Raw genomic sequence first — 20,266 nt, 5'->3', positions numbered from 1 at the left:
CCAGGTCAGAAACTTTGTAAGGAAAACACAGAAGACCCTCAATAAACCAGCAAGCTCAATTTTAGAAAAGTTCATGGTGAGAGACAGTACCAAAAAAGGTGCCATTTCTGAGTTTTATGATCTGTTTTTGTCTAATTCAAAAGAAAGTTCACAATACAAAGTAAATGCTTGGAAAGAAGAGCTCCAAAAACAAATTGCAAATGAGGAATGGGAGGGTGCTTGTGCTGCAGCTCAAAAGGTGTCAATTAACTCGAGACTAAAATTAACACAATACAAATGGTTAATGCCTACATATGTAACACCAGCGGATTTAAATATGTACAACAGAAATATACCAGATGTTTGCTCCAAATGTATGGGAATGAAAGGAACATTCTTCCACTGTACTTGGGAATGCAAATGTATACAAACATTTTGCCAAGTGGTGAAAGTCATAATAGAGAAAATTACTTTAAAACCGATCCCACTGGAGCCAAAGTTTTTCTTATTAGGTATATTTCCAAAAATACATCACTACAACAAAGGTGAGAGGGCGTTTATAAATCTCAGCTTGATTCATGCTAAAATGTGTATTGCCAAACGCTGGAAAAACACTCACAGTACAAGCATAAACCAATGGTTCCAACAAATCCTGTCAGGGGTCTCTTTAGAAAGAATTACATATATTTTGAAAGACAAAGTAGAAGAATTTGAAAATATACGGCAACCTTTTATACACTTTGTAAAGAATATGGATCCTCTGGAATAGAATGTTGTTTGTTAATTTTGGATGGTACAACAGACCTGTTTTTTAATTTGTTAATTTTTATTTATTATTATTATTTTCTTCTCCCAATTTTAAGTGTGTTAAGTTTATATTCTTTATTTTGTCAATATCTAAGGAGAGGCACTCTTGTTCTTGGGGTGGGGAGGGGGGTGTTAAAATAAGACTGTGAATAAGAGAAAGCATTACCTAAAAACTGTTGATAAAGTTGTAATTTTTGTTAACGCGAGTGAAATTTATAATTGTAAATCATGTTTCTGAATTTTTTTTATGACTTTGAAAATTCAATAAAAAGAATGTGGCAAAAAGAAATGATTAAATAATTAAAATATACTTTATACTTCATCAAAGTCTTTATGCTTTTTATGTTCATTTGAGCTTGTATTGTGATTTCTCTTGCAGTTATAAACCCTGAAGAAGTCGTGCACCATTACAAAACTCTGCTGAAGGAATTTCGACGAACAAAAAGTCCGACCAAACATGTCGCCATTGTAATATAGACAAAAATACAATAGATTTGACTGCAACAATTGCAGAAATGACATTGGCTGGAAAAGGTGAAGATCTGGGGCCATTTCCTGTTTTCACAGAGGGTGACAAACTCATGAACTATGCAAAAGAGTGTGAATCATTCCTGGAACAACACAAAACTCTGGAAGAAAAGATAAATAATATTGAAAAAAAATCTGTTCTTCGGAATGCTGCTTTTAATTGTTTTGTACTTAAAACAAATTTCATTGTGATGACACTTTGTATGCTGCAGAAGTGTATCATATTAAAGATTGTTGTTTTCACTCCTGTCTTGTTTCTCATATTTACCACATGTTACAAGAAGTAATCAGGCCGGAATATGTTTTTCCAATGCAGTTACTTCACCTTTACCAACAAGTTAGCATTGTCTCATTTGGTAAGGTCAGAAGACCAAGTGTGTATGTACACTGTACAGAAAGGTAATACGTGAACATACCCAGTATTTGGTACTGAAAGTACCATGTAATAGAGTGTAAATAGGGCCGACTTTTTTTACAGTCCAGTTTCATTGTACTTAAGGGGTAGTTTCTGTGGTAAATTCATGGTAAATACCATGAAACATACAGCCAGTGCAGACCTAAAGGTCAAGGGACTTTATTTGTACTTACCTTGTTCTTGCATGTGGTAAGTACCACAAAAGACACCTTTGCATAACATGTAAATACCCAGTAAGTATATTAAAAATACCCAGTATGTACCACATAAGTATGAACCAAATAGTACCACATAAATTCACAGCAAGTACCATGTAAGTACAGAGTAGACACAAAAAATACCATGCAAGTACCTAGTAAGTCCCATAGAAAGTACCATGTAAACACCCTGTAAGTACCCAGTAAATTCCCTAAAATGTACCATGTAAATACCCTGAAAATACCCAGTAGTCACATAAATACCATGTAAATACCACTTAAGTACACTGTAAGTACTGTACTGTATAAGAAAGCATTACCACATTATCAGTGCAACAAAAATGGCAAGCAGTATTGGAGCTATCCAGTCATACAGTTTTGAGCCAGATGCCAGCTCAGGCGAGGAAAACAAAGATGAACATTGATCTATTTGTATGCAAGTGGATGCATCAGAATGGAGTGAAGCAAAATGCATGTGGCCCACCCAATGTAGTTTCCACATCACAAATGACCTTTTTTTGTCTGGTGCTGATTCACAAAGATTTGAACAAAGACTCAGAAATTCAATTTGAAGCTCATATTTTTTTTTTTATAAAAGTCCTCCATCATTGGAAAAATGCCACAAGAACATGTTAAAAACATAAAAACACAATTTTCTCAAAGTGGGTCTTTAAGTTGTGCCTCAGCCTTTGACAAAAACATTTCCCTAAAGGGTCTGATGTATATCAGATTACTTCCAACAGCTGAAATGAGGGATGTGGGAGTGTCGAAAATGGGGCCACTAAACAGCTGAAGGCGAAGCTGCAGCAAGACTGAAGGAGAACAGGAAGTTGGAGTTGTCCTTAACATTCAATTTAGTTAAATGTGCCTCTCCCCCTCAGTATGATCTGTGTTATTATATATTTTATATCTATTTTAATGTTTTGTGATGTATGTACTGGTAGCCTTTTTTTAATCAATAGGTATTTTTAATTATTTTAATTGATCACTCCACTACAAAAACCATCAGGACACATTTCCCATAATGCATTGTTTTGTTGTCAATGGGCAGATTGCAGTCAGTGCAGTACTAAATTTCCAGCTGCATTGGCGTAGGTTGGGGCCTTGCTCCCGCCCCTTTGCCTTTCTGGTTATATTTAGGAGATGATTGACATGTGATGTTGGAGCAAAAACATACGTCACACACCAGGTGATCTGTGCAGCGTTGCGTTCACTTGCATGATCTCAAACACGCTTATGATCTCAGGTATCTGTAACGATTGTTCTGATCTCCAGTGAACAACACCCGTGCTTTTATTAACCACAGTTTGAATTCAACCGGCTGCTCAATAACTTGTGACCAGGGTTTAAATGTGCAATAAGTCATAAGAACGCAAATCCAAAAATGGTTACTGAATTTTGTTTCTCCTTTACTGATTTTTGGTTTAAAAAGTCAACTTAAAAAAAAAAACATTCAACACAGACTCAAAAATCGGAGCACATACTCTCTGACTTCTCCACCTTAAATTTCAATAGGTGCAAGTACAGTCCAGATTTACTGACAATCATCTTCAATCATACTGAGGGTCTCAGCTGTTTGGGAGGAAGAGCTGCCAAGTGTCCAGCAGTAAGAAGTAGACAAGAGAAGCTGTGTTCAGAAGAACCCATTGATAGAGACAGAACTGTAAAATATGAGTCTTCTTTTGGGTTTAATAGTTATAATTCAACAGTGTTAACTGAACTGTGTTAATACGGATGTTTAAATCAGAAAACAGCAGATGGAGAAGTTTAATTAAAAAGAAATGTATTACTGATTTATTTACTTTTTTTAGTTACCTATTTTATTTCTTTTGAATGAGAATAAGTAAATTTTGTACAGGAAACAGTCACTAATAGAGTATAGTTAATATGTTGATATGTGTTCCATAAAAATTTACTGGCTGTCAAACACTCACAAGTTGCGTGTGTTTGTGCGTTAAAGTTGCGGCCCTGCCTCGGCTAGATCCTGCCTTCAGTGGCCCCCAGGTAAATTGAGTTTGAGACCCCTGCTTTAAGCGATGGTATGCCCCGCTTGGCCATCACTGGCTGCAAATGATCACGTGACATTTCTTGGCCAATCAGTGCTGCGAGGACTTAAGAGCACTCAGGAGTGATCCAACATGTGAATATCTTCGTAATACGCAGTGTAATTACTTTCTTCATATTTTTATCCATACTAACTATGTCAAGCAAAAAAAGAAAGTGGTCAGACGAATATGTACAAAATGGATTCTCATGTATCACAGAACGGGATGGGGGTCAGCATCCTATCTGCATGATTTGCAATGCCAAGTTGAGCAACTCTAGCCTCACACCGGGAAAACTAAAGGAACACTTCGAGAAGCTGCATGGAGAAGGGGAATTTCAGGACACAACACTTGCTGCTCTGCACTTGCTCCTTTGCACACAAAGGAGTTGCAAAGCAACACAATACATGTACTTATTTTAAGCTTAACACATGTTCAGGCTGTATCTCTTCTCATTATCATATTATGTATTAGAGCAACAACACAGAATTTTAAATAAACAGAGTTCAGTAAAAAAGTCAACAAAGAAGTAGAAGTAAAGCAAGAATTTTGAATGTTTCTTCAGTTTTGACAACTTTACAAATTGATTTTGTGTATGATATATACTATCAAACAAATCTGTGCTTATAGCTAGAGTTCTGTTTACTCTGTGGTTCTATGTTCGAATTGTTTCAGGTAGAGTACCTTTGTCGAAATAGTCTGAAGTGAAAAACTTCCAAGAGTAGTAAGTTTACATCAAAAAGACATGCTTTTAGTTCAACAAAAATCAGTGATGAATATCAAGGACAAAATGTGCTCTTCTAAGATATTTATTACAAACCCTAAAGCAGGCTAATGGGTCTGCTCTGGACAAGCCTGCAGAACTATCTTTAGCCCCTCTGCTGGCAAGTGAATGGAACTGCCTGACTTATCCTCACTGCTGTCATCAAGACAGCCAGTATTTTTAGAAGACAGCAGCAGCTGCATAAGCATTTAACAGTATTCCATGAACAATGACACTTGGGGTGTCTCAGGTCTGAACGACAGGGAGTTTGTGGGAATCACTCCACTCTAGTTCATTTGGTGTAGAATTTGGACTTTTTTTGGTTTGTTCCACTAAGAAACATCAATGAGGGGGAATAGGAAAAGAGCTCTGGACATTTGAGCATAGCATGTGTCTAAATCCAAAGTCAACTGGGAACACTACTTGGCTTTCAAGAAACGGTTGGCATTGCTCCTTAACTCGGACTTCGATCGCTATTGCGGAATGTATGTTGATGGTTGTTCCTGGCGGCTGAAGCGAGGTAAGGGTACGTAGGGGTTCATCACTCCATAAGGGGCAGAGGTCTTTCCGATTAAACCACACAAGCTAACACAGGGGTTAAACGTATATCTTTAAAGCACCACAGGGAATACCGGAGACATTTTAAGCACATTGTCTCAGCACTGTGAGTGAAACGTGTCAGACAGTGAATTCATTTTTGTGCAACTTGTAAAAATGTACATTTTTCATGATGTTGATCTGTTAAGAAAAACTTCCACTGATATGATTTGAGTCTGACTCACAGCAAGTTCATGTTTTAAGATTTTGATCAGCCTGCTTGATAAGCAGGAATGTGCTTGCCTGGTCCTCCTCTGATTAAAAGGCCACATCATCATTCTTCCACCTCAGTAGTAGTTCAGTAGTGAAGTACCAGTAACCCAGCAAAAACTAAAAACTATACCAATCCCTTATTTATGTTGTATTATCTGGGAATTTTTTTCTAAAAAGAACACAAGGTGCTATTTTCCTGTTTAGTTACATATTTGGCAAAATTAGAAATATCTTTAAGCATTTCTTCAAATATCTTGAATGTTTTCTTACTAAAATACTCTCCTAATTATTTTGGTTGTTGAGAAAAATTTTTTAATACAGAACTTAAATATTTTGCATTTTAGTAGGAAAACTGCAACATATTAAAGTTTTGCTCTTGGGTCCTCAGTTTTTCTAGGATGCACAGCTTGACCTAAAGGTAACTCGCTGGGATGTTCAGTCTGGGTTAGGAATGGCAATGAATGTGTGCAACAGAAAAGGCTTTACACTCCTTTAACAGGATAATAGGCAGCATTACTGGCATCTTTAAATATGTAAATTGTGTTGTTTTTTTTTTTTATGTTTTTGTAGCATTTTTGTGATGATAGAGGACATATATAAAGAAAGATTAACCCTTGTGCTAACCTATGACCCCACCCTTACATTGACGTGTTATGCCTCCCATTACAAAGGTGAACAAAGGTGAAGAGGATTTCATGTAATCCATGGACACCAATGGAGATCACAAATCATTGAAGAAAAAAGGTTCAGCACACTGTCTTGTGGGGTCTAGATGACCCCACTCCCAATGTTAAAATACTTAGGATAGCACAAGGGTTACAGATTAAAATTGCTTTTCGAGATCATTCAGAGTCTCTTCTTGTATAGTTAGCTTCCCTCTCGCTGCATTTAAGCCACTTTCCGTCACTACTTTCATGTCTTTGTGGCCCACATTAGTTTGAGAGGGGAAAAATAAAAACAAGAATCAAACGAAAGGATCTTTTTACAGCTGTCTTGATGAAAATAAGAAATATATCGTAAGAATTAGGAGGCCTAAATGGCTGGCTGGTTGCCACAGCAGATGCGCTATGCTGGGTTCCAGCGCAGCATATGCCATTGCTCCAGCTACACTGGCTGGCAGGTGGCCCAAGCAGGTTTCAAGTCGTTCCAAACTCTGTTATATAACAGATAATAGAAAACCAATAGTGGCGCAGTCTTTTTTTTTTTTTTTCCCAAGCTATGAGCCGCCGTCTGCTTTAAATTTGCGCCCCGCGCGATTGCCAGTACAACTCGTGCCTAAAACCACGACTGCAATCTGGTGCAGAGTTGTTGGTCATGTGACTCATTTAATTCGCTTTTGTTCGCTAGTGTTATTTTTTCTACAGAGATGTGTCAATTTTGATACGCCTCAAAAACCACCTCCTCAAAGCGCAAAAACCTTTTGCGAAAAATTCAATTTTTTTTTAAATGACATGTTCCCATTAAGCAAATTTAGTATCCCAAATCCAATTTGTGCAATTTCACAGCATTGTAAAAATTCACCATACATAATTTTTCTTTTTCATTTTAGTCTTTCTTAGACACTATTAAATCCTCGCCCCAGTAAACCTCTAAAGCCTGAGGAGGTTTCTTTTTACTTACATGTACAAATACTTTTTACATTTTAAGGCACACTTAAAAGCCTTCCTTTTTTTTCAAAAAATGACAGTGCGCCTTCTTAACCGGAGTGTCTTATATAGATTAATTATGGTTGTGTTCACTGATGTCACAGCAATTACAACCTTACAAGGTTGTAAGTTAGCATAGTCACAGTAACGTTTTTCTTTTAGAAGCATTAGTCTGTTTTTTACATGTTAGCAACAAGGTTGGCAGTTACAGATATTGTAAATATGCTATTGCTAATGCTTTTAATATGGCTAACAGTGTTAGAAATAAGGGGGAAAAATGGTTGTACCTGGCAAGTAAACTTAGTTGTCCTCCCCAATTTTTGGTTGTCTTTCAATACCAATATTCAACAGCAATGAAACCTACTCAGATGTCAGTACTTAAATCTTTATTTCTTCTATACATCTAATATCAACTGCCTCTTATGATGAACATTTAAAAAACTCTTTAAATATTAAAAACAAACATTTTACTAAATATTGAAGCATCTGGTTACACAAACTATTGCCAAAAACTTGAATCTAATATAATTATAACTAATATAGATCTATAGATCAGATCTTTTATAAGTAGTATCTTTACACAGATTTAAATGTATTGGTTCTTTTTTTTTCTTTGCTTTTGATAATTGTTGCTTGAAGAACATAAAATAAAAAGACTGATGTAAACATTTAGAATATCATATCAATCTCATGGAAAAAGGTTTTTTTCTGCTCATGTCAGTCTGTTCTGTTATGAGTGAAAGTTGTAGTGTTTTATGAATGTGTTTTAAATCTTTTAGCGTGTTTTTGGAGACATCTAGCGGTCGCGCCAGGTACTGTCGTTCAACACGTTAATTTGAACAATCTTTATTGAAAAGTTCACATGTAGAAACAGAAAGGATTCGCTAGCATGCACGCACTTCGTTTGTCAGTGGAAAGAATTTGCTGCATACGTCTCAATTCAGTGGTTGCCAAAAACTAATCTTTGAAACTTGGAAAATAGTCAAAAAGTACCAAAATGTTGAATAAAAGACCAGGTTGTCACACGGACAACCATCAGGCTCATTTTGGTTGTCCTCCGTGAAATCTGGTTGTCTCGGACAACCGGATAACCGCTTCTTTCAAACGCTGGCTAACGTGTAGCGTGCTACAAACAAGTTCTGGAATTTCTGTGAATGCAGTTAAAGTCTGACTGACTGATGGACTTATCTCTGACATTTTTTTCTTACTTAATGCACCACATTGTTAACTGTAAGTAGGTAAGTAAATCTGTATTTATATGGCACTTTTCACAAGGAGCAACTCAAATTTAAAATCAAAGTCGCAAGCGGCGTTGTATGGCCTGCAGGCGCAACTCGCCCCCGCCACCCGCCTCTACGCACCACCTGCTCTCGCTGCCCACCTCTATGCAGCACCCCCGCCCTCACCGCCTACCTTGGATCAAAGCTAGTCAAAGCTGCATATACTAAAAATGCTAACTATGCTAATGTGGCTAAAAGTGCTAGCATTGCGATCAGCATCATCAAGTCACTCAGAAAAACGCATTGCTTAAGATGCTATTAATGCTAACTATGCTAGTTATGCTAATGTGGCTAAAAGTGCTAGCATTGCACTGAGCATCATCAACTCACACAGAAAGACACATTGCTCCATTGGTAAGAGCTACACGTGATAAGTTGATAAAGAATCCACTTTTTTCAAAATGGCGGCTTTTCTGTTGATTTTATCTGCATAGCAATGATTTACATATTTAATCTAGCCACAGGGGTTGCAAGCCAGTTGCCTCTGTGCCGGTCCCAAGCCCGGATAAATAGAGAGGGTTGCGTCAGGAAGGGCATCCGGCGTAAAAATTGCCAAAATAACCATGCGAATCATCCACAACACTTTAGACATACCGGATCGGTCGAGGCCCGGGTTAACAACGACCGCCACCGATGCTGTTAACCTACAGGGTGTCGGTGGAAATTTGACTACTGTTGGTCGAAGAAAGAGGGGAGGCAGAAGGGCCCGTGGCCAGAGAGAGAAGGGAAAAGGCAGGAACATAGGTTTGAGAATAGGGACTCTTAACGTTGGCACAATGACAGGGAAAGGCAGAGAGCTGGCAGACATGATGGAGAGAAGGAAGGTAGATGTACTGTGTGTGCAGGAGACAAGGTGGAAGGGCAGCAAGGCACGTAGTATTGGAGGAGGATACAAACTGTTCTATCATGGTGTTGATAGGAAGAGAAACGGGGTAGGAGTGATTCTGAAGGGGGAGTTTGTAAACAGTGTTCTAGAGGTGAAAAGAGTCTCAGACAGGATGATGAGCTTAAAGTTAGAAATCGAAGGGGTGATGGTGAATGTAGTCAGTGGGTATGCGCCACAGGTTGGCTGTGAGTTAGAAGTGAAGGAGAGATTCTGGAGTGAGTTGGATGAGGTCATACAGAGTTTCCCCAGAGGAGAGAGAGTTGTTATTGGAGCAGACTTTAATGGGCATGTTGGTGAGGGCAATAGAGGTGATGAGGAGGTGATGGGCAGGTTTGGTGTGAAGGAAAGGAATCTGGAGGGACAGATGGTGGTGGACTTTGCGAAGAGGATGGAAATGGCTGTAGTCAACACTTACTTCCAGAAGAGAGAGGAACATAGAGTGACATACAGAAGTGGAGGTAGGAGTACCCAGGTGGACTACATCCTATGTAGACGAGGTCATTTGAGAGAGGTTATTGACTGCAAAGTGGTGGTAGGAGAGAGTGTAGCCAGACAGCACCGCATGGTGGTGTGTAAGATGACTCTGGAGGTCAGGAAGAAGAAGAGAGGGAAAACAGAAAAGAAGACCAAGTGGTGGAAGCTACAGAATGAAGAAACTTGTGAGGAATTTAGGCAGAAGTTGAGACAGGGTCTGGGTGGTCAGGATGAGCTTCCAGATGACTGGGAAACTACAGCAGAAATTATCAGGGAAACAGGTAGGAAGGTGCTAGGTGTGTCATCTGGAAAGAGGAAAGACGGTAAAGAGACTTGGTGGTGGAATGAGGAAGTACAGGAATGCGTCCAGAGGAAGAGGTTGGCTAAAAAGAAGTGGGATGTAGAAAGGACTGAGGAAGGTAGACAGGAGTACAAGGAAGCGCAGCGTAGAGTGAAGAGAGAGGTGGCAAAGGCCAAACAGAAGGCTTACGATGAGCTATATGACAGGTTAGACACAAAGGAAGGAGAGAAGGACTTGTACAGGCTAGCCAGACAGAGAGACAGAGATGGGAAGGACGTGCAACAGATAAGGGTGATTAAGGACAGAGATGGAAAGGTGCTAACAACCCAGGAGAGTGTACAGAAAAGATGGAAGGAGTATTTTGAGGAGCTGATGAACGTGGAAAATGACAGGGAAAGAAGGGAGGAAGATGTGGTTGTTGTGGAGCAGGAAGTAGCAGAGATTGGAAAGGATGAGGTTAGGAAGGCTCTGAAAAGGATGAAGAGCGGAAAGGCCGTTGGTCCTGATGACGTTCCTGTGGAGGTATGGAAGTGCTTAGGAGAGGCAGCAGTGGAATTTCTAACAAGGTTGTTCAATAGGATTTTAGAGAGTGAGAAGATGCCTGAGGAATGGAGGAGAAGCGTTCTGGTTCCGATCTTTAAGAACAAGGGTGACACGCAGAACTGCAGCAACTATAGAGGAATAAAGTCGATGAGCCACACAATGAAGCTGTGGGAAAGAGTAGTGGAAGCCAGGCTTAGGAAGAAGGTGGAGATCTGTGAGCAGCAGTATGGTTTCATGCCCCGTAAGAGCACCACAGATGCCATTTTTGCTTTGAGAATGTTGATGGAAAAGTACAGAGAAGGTCAGAAGGAGCTGCATTGTGTGTTCGTAGATTTAGAGAAGGCGTATGACAGGGTGCCGAGGGAGGAGCTGTGGTACTGTATGAGGTCGTCTGGAGTGGCAGAGAAGTATGTCAGAGTAGTTCAGGACATGTATGAGAGAAGTATGACGGTGGTGAGATGTGCTGTTGGTCAGACAGAGGAGTTCAAGGTGGAGGTGGGACTACACCAAGGATCAGCTTTGAGTCCTTTTTTGTTTGCTATGCTGATGGACAGGCTGACAGATGAGGTAAGACAGGAATCTCCCTGGACAATGATGTTTGCGGATGACATTGTAATTTGCAGTGAGAGTAGAGAGCAGGTGGAGGAACAGCTAGAGAGGTGGAGGTTTGCTCTGGAAAGAAGAGGCATGAAGATCAGTCGTAGTAAGACAGAATACATGTGTCTGAACGAGAGGGATCAAGGTAGAAGCGTTAGGTTACAGGGGGCTGAGGTGAAGAAGGTGCAGGAGTTTAAGTACTTGGGGTCAACAGTTCAGTGTGATGGGGAGTGTGGAAAAGAGGTGAAGAGGCGAGTGCAGGCAGGTTGGAGCGGTTGGAGGAAAGTGTCAGGAGTGTTGTGTGACAGAAGAGTGCCAGCAAGACTCAAAGGAAAGGTGTACAAGACAGTGGTGAGACCAGCTCTGCTCTATGGGTTAGAGACGGTAGCAGTGAGACAGAGACAAGAGGCTGAGATGGAGGTAGCGGAGATGAAGATGTTGAGGTTCTCCTTAGGAGTGACCATGTTAGACAGGATAAGGAACGAGTACATCAGAGGGACGGCTCATGTTGCCTGTGTTAGCGACAAAGTCAGAGAAGCCAGACTGAGATGGTTTGGACATGTTCAGAGGAGGGATAGTGGATATATTGGTAGAAGGATGTTGGAGATGGAGCTGCCTGGCAGGAGGGCAAGAGGACGGCCAAAGAGGAGATACATGGATGTCTTAACAGAGGACATGAAGTTGGCTAATGTTAGGGTAGAAGATGTCCATGATAGAGTGAGGTGGAAAAGGATGATTCGCTGTGGCGACCCCTGATGGGAAAAGCCGAAAGAGAAAGAAGAAGAAGAATGATTTACATATTTGTCGCCTCGGAATGATGAACAGATCAACGTCAGTTTCAGATGAACTGGAAAAGTAAAGTTTTGGTTGTCCTTAGCAACAGAGGTTTAATGATAACCACGCCCACATTTCTTATAAGTCCATATCCAGTGTTTTTTTATTATGTTCAGTTCCAACTATGGATGCAAGCATTCAATTTTCACAGTTTCTCATTGAAAGACATGGGAGTTATAACAGCGCGCCACATTTGCTAGCGCGCCACGCAAACGCCATTCAAAATCTACAACTTCTAATTCCAACAATTTTTCCACAGTAGCTTGGCATTGATGCCAAAGAAGTTTCAAGGTGATTGATAAAAATCCCAATGACAAGTATTCGTTTGAATCCGTAAATAAAGGTGGCTGCCTTTTTCCAAAGTCAAATCTTAACGACATTTCAGAGGCGGTTGTAGATTTAGGCTAGCAACATGTGTGTGAAATTTCATGAAAATCGCTTGAAAAAAAAGTTCATTTTTCCATGCTGTGTAAAAACGCGAAAATGGCGAACTCGTGGTTTTTTGCACATAGGTCATGTCGCCATCTTGTAATGATTTCAAAACTTTATTTGGATATCCCCGAATAGGTTATATCGGTTTCGTTAGCCGAAAATATTCAGATTTTTTTTTTTTCAGTCAAACATTTTTTTGCAACGTTTTTTTTCTCACCACGCCTACATTCCTTTATCGATGTTGTCGTATGTTACATCGTTTTGTTCAGCCCGGGCCAGGGGATCGCACTTTTCATTTTCACGACATTCCGATAAAAACTGTGCGAGCTAGCTAAGATCGCAGCGGTTGTGAATTCGCCATGGACACGTCGTTGTAATTCCAACATTTTGTCCACATGACCTTGATATGGATGCCTGAGAAAAATCCCTAGGAAGAGTTGGTTACCGGTCGATAAACATGCTTTTTTTTCCCAAGGCCAAAGGTCAATGACACTTCTGTGGTGTTTGTAGACTGGAGCTGCCAGCCCGTGTGTGCAATTTCGTGAACATCGCTCAAACAAAAGTGTTGTTTTTCCATATTGTGGAAAAACAAAAAAATCACCAATTCTCAGAGTGTGGCCGTCCCATAACGATTTCAACACTTTCTTGGGATATCCCCAACACGTGTGTTTTTTTTTTTTTTTAACTGTATTTTGGAAAAAAACATGTTCGGCCCCTTACGCAATTTTTGGCCCATTAGGTTTTTTCATGGAATCGCTCGCCGTGATGTCATCGTCTTTGGGGGGGTGACGTTGACTTTGTGGAAAATTTATTTTCAATTTTTCCTGGGTGTGTGCACATTTTGGTGACTTTTCGAGTAGGCGGCAGGGGTCAAATTTTCGCTGAAAATCTCTCCAAATGTGAAAACAATATGGTCCTTGCAGTTAGTGACTGCTGCTGCGGGCCATAGCAAGACAAAACCAAAACAACTAATATAAGAAGCAAATAGGTAAACATAATAAAACAAAAAAATCTGATACACTCTATCAACATGTATCAGATAGCATTTGGCTGCTATTTAAACAACCATGAGGTAGATATCGATGTTACATTCTGTTACTAGATATTTACTAAAATGGGGCTTGATAAAATACTGCAAGATTTGATATTTTTCTGTTTGTCCTGTGAAGTTTATTTGTATAATTTTATGACCCCAAAATGGCCAACTATAACAGATTTAGAAACAATGCTTTTATGCTTGGTTACCAAAATTTTAAAAGTTCAGATCTTCCTGGTCATGTCGCAAGCAAACATGTGGTCTCCTCTACCTGAATGTTGACCAGACAGTTACCTCATGAACATGCTTTCAAGAGTGAGTTGAAACCAGAGAATACCCACAATCTCATTAGAGGGCTTACTACCTTCCCACATGAAGAGCCCATCAGAAAAGCAGGATCTGGGAGCCCTTTTGTTTTGAGCTAAACACATGTAATCACTAATCCATTCACTAGCCTTGGATAGTGATACACAAATCAAAAATCTTTTAAGTCCTATTTAGCGAAAACAACCAAACACTGCAATCCCAATAAATGTTGAACAAGACACTTACTTTGAAGACAAAAAAGTTCTTCTTTGGAGACTTCCACATCATTTTTGGCTGATATATTTTGTGAAAATTCTGGTTTCTCAGCCATCTTTGTGATACATGACACACATTCTTTCACAGATCTTTTTTTAGGGTTTACTATACTAAGCCCTTTCCCACTGAAATACAGCACCAGCTGTACTGGCTAGGTGTTGTTGCTCCTGTTGCAACAGCACAGGGCTACTTCTTCCAACTCACCGTGCCATGCTTTCCTCTCATGCAGATAGAGCTAAGTAATTCAATTAGGCCTAATATTCATACCATCTGCTTGTGCTGAAACACATGCACTGAAAGGGGGCAAAGGGTGAACATTGACATGACAGAAGTCATATTTTAGTTTCCAAATGACGGGGTTAACTCCGATAGAAAACAGTTAAGCCGGGTCGGAACAAAAATGAATGGAATGTGGAAATATTTTCAAAATCTATACTAATTCTGCATTTTTAAATTAATATGATGTTTTTTCCATTCCTAATCTTTTTGTTTTATGCCAAAGGAAGTTATTACTTTCTTTTTATCCCCAGAACCTTGTGGTCGGAGAGTGGTCTGTCTTGCCCTACTGAAAAAAAAAAACATTTACTAACCTCCAAGACGACTTTTGGTGAAGAGGATCTGTGCAAGCAGAGATGGATGTGTTTGGCGGTGCTCCACGTTTTCTAGCTTATCCAAGACCTGTCATCGTGCAAAGTGGAACTGATGCAGTCCTGAAGTGTCAAATTGGTGGTGATCCAAGGCCTGCTGTCATCTGGGAGCGAAACAATGAAAAGATTGACCCACAAGGACGATACAGGGTCTTTGAGGACGGCAATGTATACAACCTTATAATTTCCGCCGTAACTATCGAAGATAGTGGCCAGTACATTTGTAAAGCAAAGAACTGTATTGGGGAGACATACGCTGCAGCCACATTAAAAGTCGAAGGTGAGGCACAGGAGATGGAGCTACGAGAGGAGAACAAGCCACGGTTCCTTATCAAGCCACTATCCACTCGTGTCGGCCGTGGGGAAGATGCCGTATTCTCTTGTAAGCTTTGGGGAAACCCAAAACCAGAGATTGTCTGGGAAAAGGATGGAAGAAAACTCAATGATATATTTGAGACCACGCATTTCAATGTGGGTTGCCAGGATGGTGGATGGTTCCAGCTCAAAATTTTTAAGACCCGTGCTCCAGATGGTGGTGTATATACCTGCAAAGCAAGGAATGAATTTGGGGAAGCACTAGCAGGAGCTGTGTTGCTTGTTGATGCAGGTCCTGGACATGAAGAGGAAGGGAACCGTAATGGTTATACAAATGGCCACTGGAAAGTCCACCAAGGGAAAACAAGGAGTGGTAAACAAGTCCTAAACAGACTAAAAGACGAAACAATAACCAAGTCAACAAAGGTGAAGATGTTTGCTGTGACTGAAGGCAAACATGCCAAATTCCGTTGCTTTGTGACTGGCAAACCCAAACCAGAAATAATCTGGAGAAAAGATGGCAGGCTCATACTGTCTGGAAGGCGTTACTTGTTATATGAGGACAGAGAAGGATACTTTACCCTTAAAGTACTGTACTGTAAGCAAAAGGATAACGGAGTCTATGTGTGTGCTGCATCAAACACTGCTGGGCAAACCCTTAGTGCTGTACACCTCTCTGTCAAGGGTAAGTGAAAAGTATCATTTTTATTTGTCTAAGACTGTTATGAACAAGAAATGTGAAGTTAAGAGAGCTGACCTTTTGTGATGAGTAAATGCAGCACAGCTCAAGCCTGCAATCCCTTTTTATGTGAGTAAGTGACTGAGTAGGTAATGGTGTGTTGTTGGATCTGGTTTCTGTTCATGTGAAGCATGGATGATGTCAGTAAGTCTAAGATAGGAACTGAGATCATTTCTTGTAGGAGATCCAAAGACACAAGGGATAATGAAATGTGTGAACGCAAGCATTTTATTGCAATTCAAAAAATCAAGAGTTGCTAAAATAACTACAGAATTACTCTTTTTACAGTTTGACACTTTGCTTTAGGTATATCTTTTTAGCTCGACTTAGTTTAAAGTATTTGCATCCTCAGCTGGTCTGAGTAAGTGATATCAGTAATCAGTTTAACTTGGGTCTACAATCTAATCAAATGGTTTGAAGATGTAGTGTAATGTCTGCATAGTTCCTCCTTGCAATGGGATTTAAGGTGTGTCTATGTGATAGAAGAATTTTAGTAGAGGTTCATGTTTCTCACATGACTCAGAGGAGTCCAAACCCGCAGGACGAAAAAACTGTTGTAACCTCCAGAGATAGACGGTGTGTTAATGCACAAACAATTTGAATGAAGAAATTTAATTTGTGTGTCAGTGGTAAGCTCTATGGGTAACTGGCCTTTCCTTAGAACATTTGCAAGTTAAGGAAGTGGTGAGCTTTGCATACATACCATCAAGTTCAGTACACAATTAGTTGTTTACAGCTGTCTGGTACTGTCTGATGGTATCACTTACAGACCGTTTATTTTTTATCCAACACCCCAATGTGTTAATAACCATCCAATTCCTCAACTCAAAATGTCTTGTGTGTCATGATTTTCCTCATCTTATTTATATAACTTACATTTCATGTAAGCATGTTTCAATTTAGCATCATACAGTACAAGGAAATATTTGTACAGTGAGTTTACAAAGCTCAACTTACTTAAACTATTAAGCTATACATCGGGCATGTACGTCACTTTCAAGATTACACAGAATGGGTTCTTGAACGCGCTTTCAGCGTATGGTGTTAATGCAAGTCTGTCGCTATCTGATAGATACTAGTCCATGTAAGCTCAGTTTGAAGAACCTTGGTGCAAAATGACGAAGTGGTACAAATCCTGTGAGTCTTGCTCTAGGTTTCTGCTTTCACAGCTCTATTCCGATATATGAAAAACTTGATTTCATATAATTCCGGCCGAGCACAAACAACAATTTACAATTTCTCCTTCATAATCTATTTTCAAACAGTTGGTAATTCTGTATTTTGAAAAGTACACTAGCCATACGTGATTACCAAATCCAAATCCCTAATTGTTCAAACTTCAACTGGTTTAACTTTTAAAATATGTTCTGTTGCCCTGCATTTTGTACATAGAGCTCAAAGCTGATTTAAAAACTTGCGTAGCAATGCATGAAAGCGAGAGTTTTGCACGCAAAAGACAAAAAGTGCATAGGTGATTGTTTAAATTGTCTTTCTATTAGAAGCGGTCACTGGAACGAGTGTTTCTGAGCCTGGTGTGAACGTATTACAGTAAACCCTTGTTTTTCGCGGGAGTTACGTTCCAAAAAGAACCCGTGACAGGCAAAATCCGTGAAGTAGAAACCTCTACATTTTTAACAAGTATTATACAATTGAAAACTCTATTATACATTGAAAAGATAGAACAAACCATTTTACAGGCTCAAGCATTTGTTTTAAAAATAAAAGTACTTTAGAAAAGTTTTTTTTCAACAAATATCTTCTGTACTGCACTGTCAAATAATAATTTTAATCATCAATGTGAACAGAAAGCTTCAAATCGCGGAGATTAGCCGCGACCTGAGAGTAATTGGATTAAACGGGAGAAAATTTAGAATGATTATAAAAAAAATACAAAGTACAGTCGGACAAATAGTGACGCAGGTGTATTTCACTGTTCTTCAGACTGAGCCGCTGCATCCTGACTCCGCTCTGCAGTGTTTTCTTCTTTTGAAGCCCGCAGTGCAGCTGTGTTTGTTCAGGAGAAGAACATAGTGATAGGCAGTTGTTGTCGCTCTTTTTTCTATGGGTTTTAGAGAAACTCGAAATTGCGAGAGAACTTACACGTACGTAATGTAAATTTGGCAAGCTGTTTTACGTACGTGTACATATTAAACTGCAACGTTATTGACACACAGGTAGAGAAGAAGCGGAGTGACTTTTTAGCCAATCAGAATGCAGAACACAATGCACGATGCAAATCCGTGAAGTAGCGAAACCGTGAAAAGTAAACCGTGTTATAGCGAGGGATCACTGTACTCTGTTTCTGAAATGCATCTATAGATAGATTATAATAAAAGAGACAAGTACTCATATTTCAATTTCTTTTAATTGTATTAGAATACGTCACATTAGCTTAAACAATGTGTGTTCTGCCTCTGATCCCAGAGCCGCCGGTAAGATTTAAGCAGCCTCTCATTGACCTTGAAGTATGGGAACGAGATTTAGCTGTTCTTGAGTGCGAAGTTCCAGAAGACTCTGTTCCGATCACATGGTATTTGGAGGATAGACGACTGCAGCCAGGGGCCAAATATGGAATGGAAGAATGGGGAACAAAACGGCGGCTAACGATCCGTGACATAGGGATCGATGATGATGGGATCTATCTATGTGAGATGCCTGATGGTGGTCGAAGCATAGCAGAAGTAGCTGTTAAAGGTAAGTCATTTTTTGTAAAAGCATTTTAAAGAGTAACATTGTTGTAAAAAGTTTATATGATAATAACAAATTTAAAAATACATTTATAAGCACTTGTCACCTTGTGTAAGATAACACAGTATAAACAACTTCAAAATCTCAGTTAAAGTGAGAGGGAAGTAAAATTCACAAACTGAACAGAGAACTGAAGCAAACTGAAGGTCATTGTTCTTGACCTCATGATGGATAAAAAGGCAATGAAGACAGCAGAGAGACAGAAAGGGGGCAGGTTGTGGAGAGTTTTCAAAGTGAGGGGAATGATTGTGGAATTAAAATGGACTGTGAACAAAGAAAGCTGTTTAAGGACAGCAGTTATGTGTTCAGTAAAGACATTTGAGATGTTATCCAGACAGCAGAGTTTTATACCCCATGAAACTTATGAAGGGACTTGTGTTGGGACCAAAATAAATTGGTCAACTTTTTTTGATTGGCTGGCAGATGGACTCAAAAACATCCTCTTTGTTTTGTCCTGCCCAAGCACATGGTTGATTTAGATAGAGGAAACCCCAATCACAATGTGTACCTGCCTAATGCATCACTGCCCCTGGAGTGATAGGTTTAAACAATGTCCAGGACAAATATTACAAAGGTACAAGACTTTCTGAATGCTTGGCAGTGTTTTCGAGACAGATTGTACCCCTGATATTTGTTCCACTCATGACATCTAAAAGTAAGTCAAAGTGTTAACACCATTGTGGAGTCCCATACTTTTCAATGGGACTGCACAATGGTGCATGTGGCACTAAAAAACTGTTGGACATCTGTGGAACTGAGGCTTAATGCTAGATATACATTTACCAACCAGAAGGTATATGGTGTATACCTACATATCACTTTACTATACCTATGGTAGGTGGTTTATACTTGTATAGTGCTTTACTACCTTCTGAGAAGGCCCACAGCGCTTAACAGTCACAGTCCAATTAACCAATGCAAACATATATTTACACACTGATAGTGGACAAACACTGGCGCCTCTCTAGAACCACCAAGATCAATGAAGGGTTCAGTGTTTTGCCCCAGGACAATTCAACATATGGGTGGGCAAGGCGGGAACCATACCTGCAGTAATCAGATCAGAGGTTGACCACTCTAGCTCTGCACCACGGTCGCCTTAAATATTATATTAAACTTCTATTGTATCCACAAAACCTAAATAAGATCAGCAACTAGGGCTGGGCGATATGGCCTAAAAATAAAATCTTCGATTTAAATTGTTTTAAATTCGATTTCCTATTTTTTCCCAATCCCCCTCCCCCCTACTTAATGAAAGCAAAAAGTACAAAGGGCAGAACACTTAAAGCAAATTTTGCTTTTATTTAATCAAATTCAAGACAAATGTAATGTAATATCTGGGATAAATAATAAACAAATAAACACTCTCTTGGAATCAATGTTAAGTATAAGATTTTTCTTCTTCTCACTCCCTTTTGGACTTGTGTTGTTTATGAAATTTTGTCTTGTCTTGTTCTATATAATTGTTGTCTTGTTTTTGTCTTTTTTTGTTATTTTGTTATTATGTACACTTGTTTTCACTTGTCCAAAATATAAAGGTTACTTACTTACTTAAAGTCCCAGCTGTGTTTTAAGTCACACTTTGTAGTCTAGACTAAAAGGAGACAAACATTCACCTTGAGACTAGCACCATTTTCTAAAGGATTAACAATACAGCTCAAA

The 20,266-nt window shown here is 39.4% G+C and overlaps 1 protein-coding gene across 30 annotated transcripts in view; it reads left to right on the top strand.

The window, feature by feature from the left end:
- The first annotated feature begins 4,875 nt into the window (after positions 1–4,875).
- Positions 4,876–20,266, top strand: part of obsl1b (obscurin like cytoskeletal adaptor 1b) — a 62,352-nt gene continuing 46,961 nt past the window's right edge. For all 30 annotated transcript variants that reach the window (XR_013652638.1, XR_013652636.1, XR_013652637.1 and 27 more), the window contains exons 1-3: positions 4,876–5,254; positions 14,686–15,802; positions 18,281–18,550. Coding sequence is in view for 26 of the 30 variants with exons in the window: in XM_078939342.1 (XP_078795468.1) it covers positions 14,788–15,802; positions 18,281–18,550 (1,285 nt within the window). In the remaining 4 variants the exon portion in view is untranslated. The remainder of the gene's footprint in view (positions 5,255–14,685; positions 15,803–18,280; positions 18,551–20,266) is intronic.

Source organism: Oryzias latipes, chromosome 21, assembly GCF_053564925.1.
Source record: "Oryzias latipes strain Hd-rR chromosome 21, Olatipes_Hd-rR_3.1".
Taxonomy (NCBI): Eukaryota; Metazoa; Chordata; class Actinopteri; order Beloniformes; family Adrianichthyidae; genus Oryzias; species Oryzias latipes.
The sequence above is the reverse complement of the archived record's forward strand: the minus strand, read 5'-3'. Positions and strand labels throughout refer to the sequence as shown.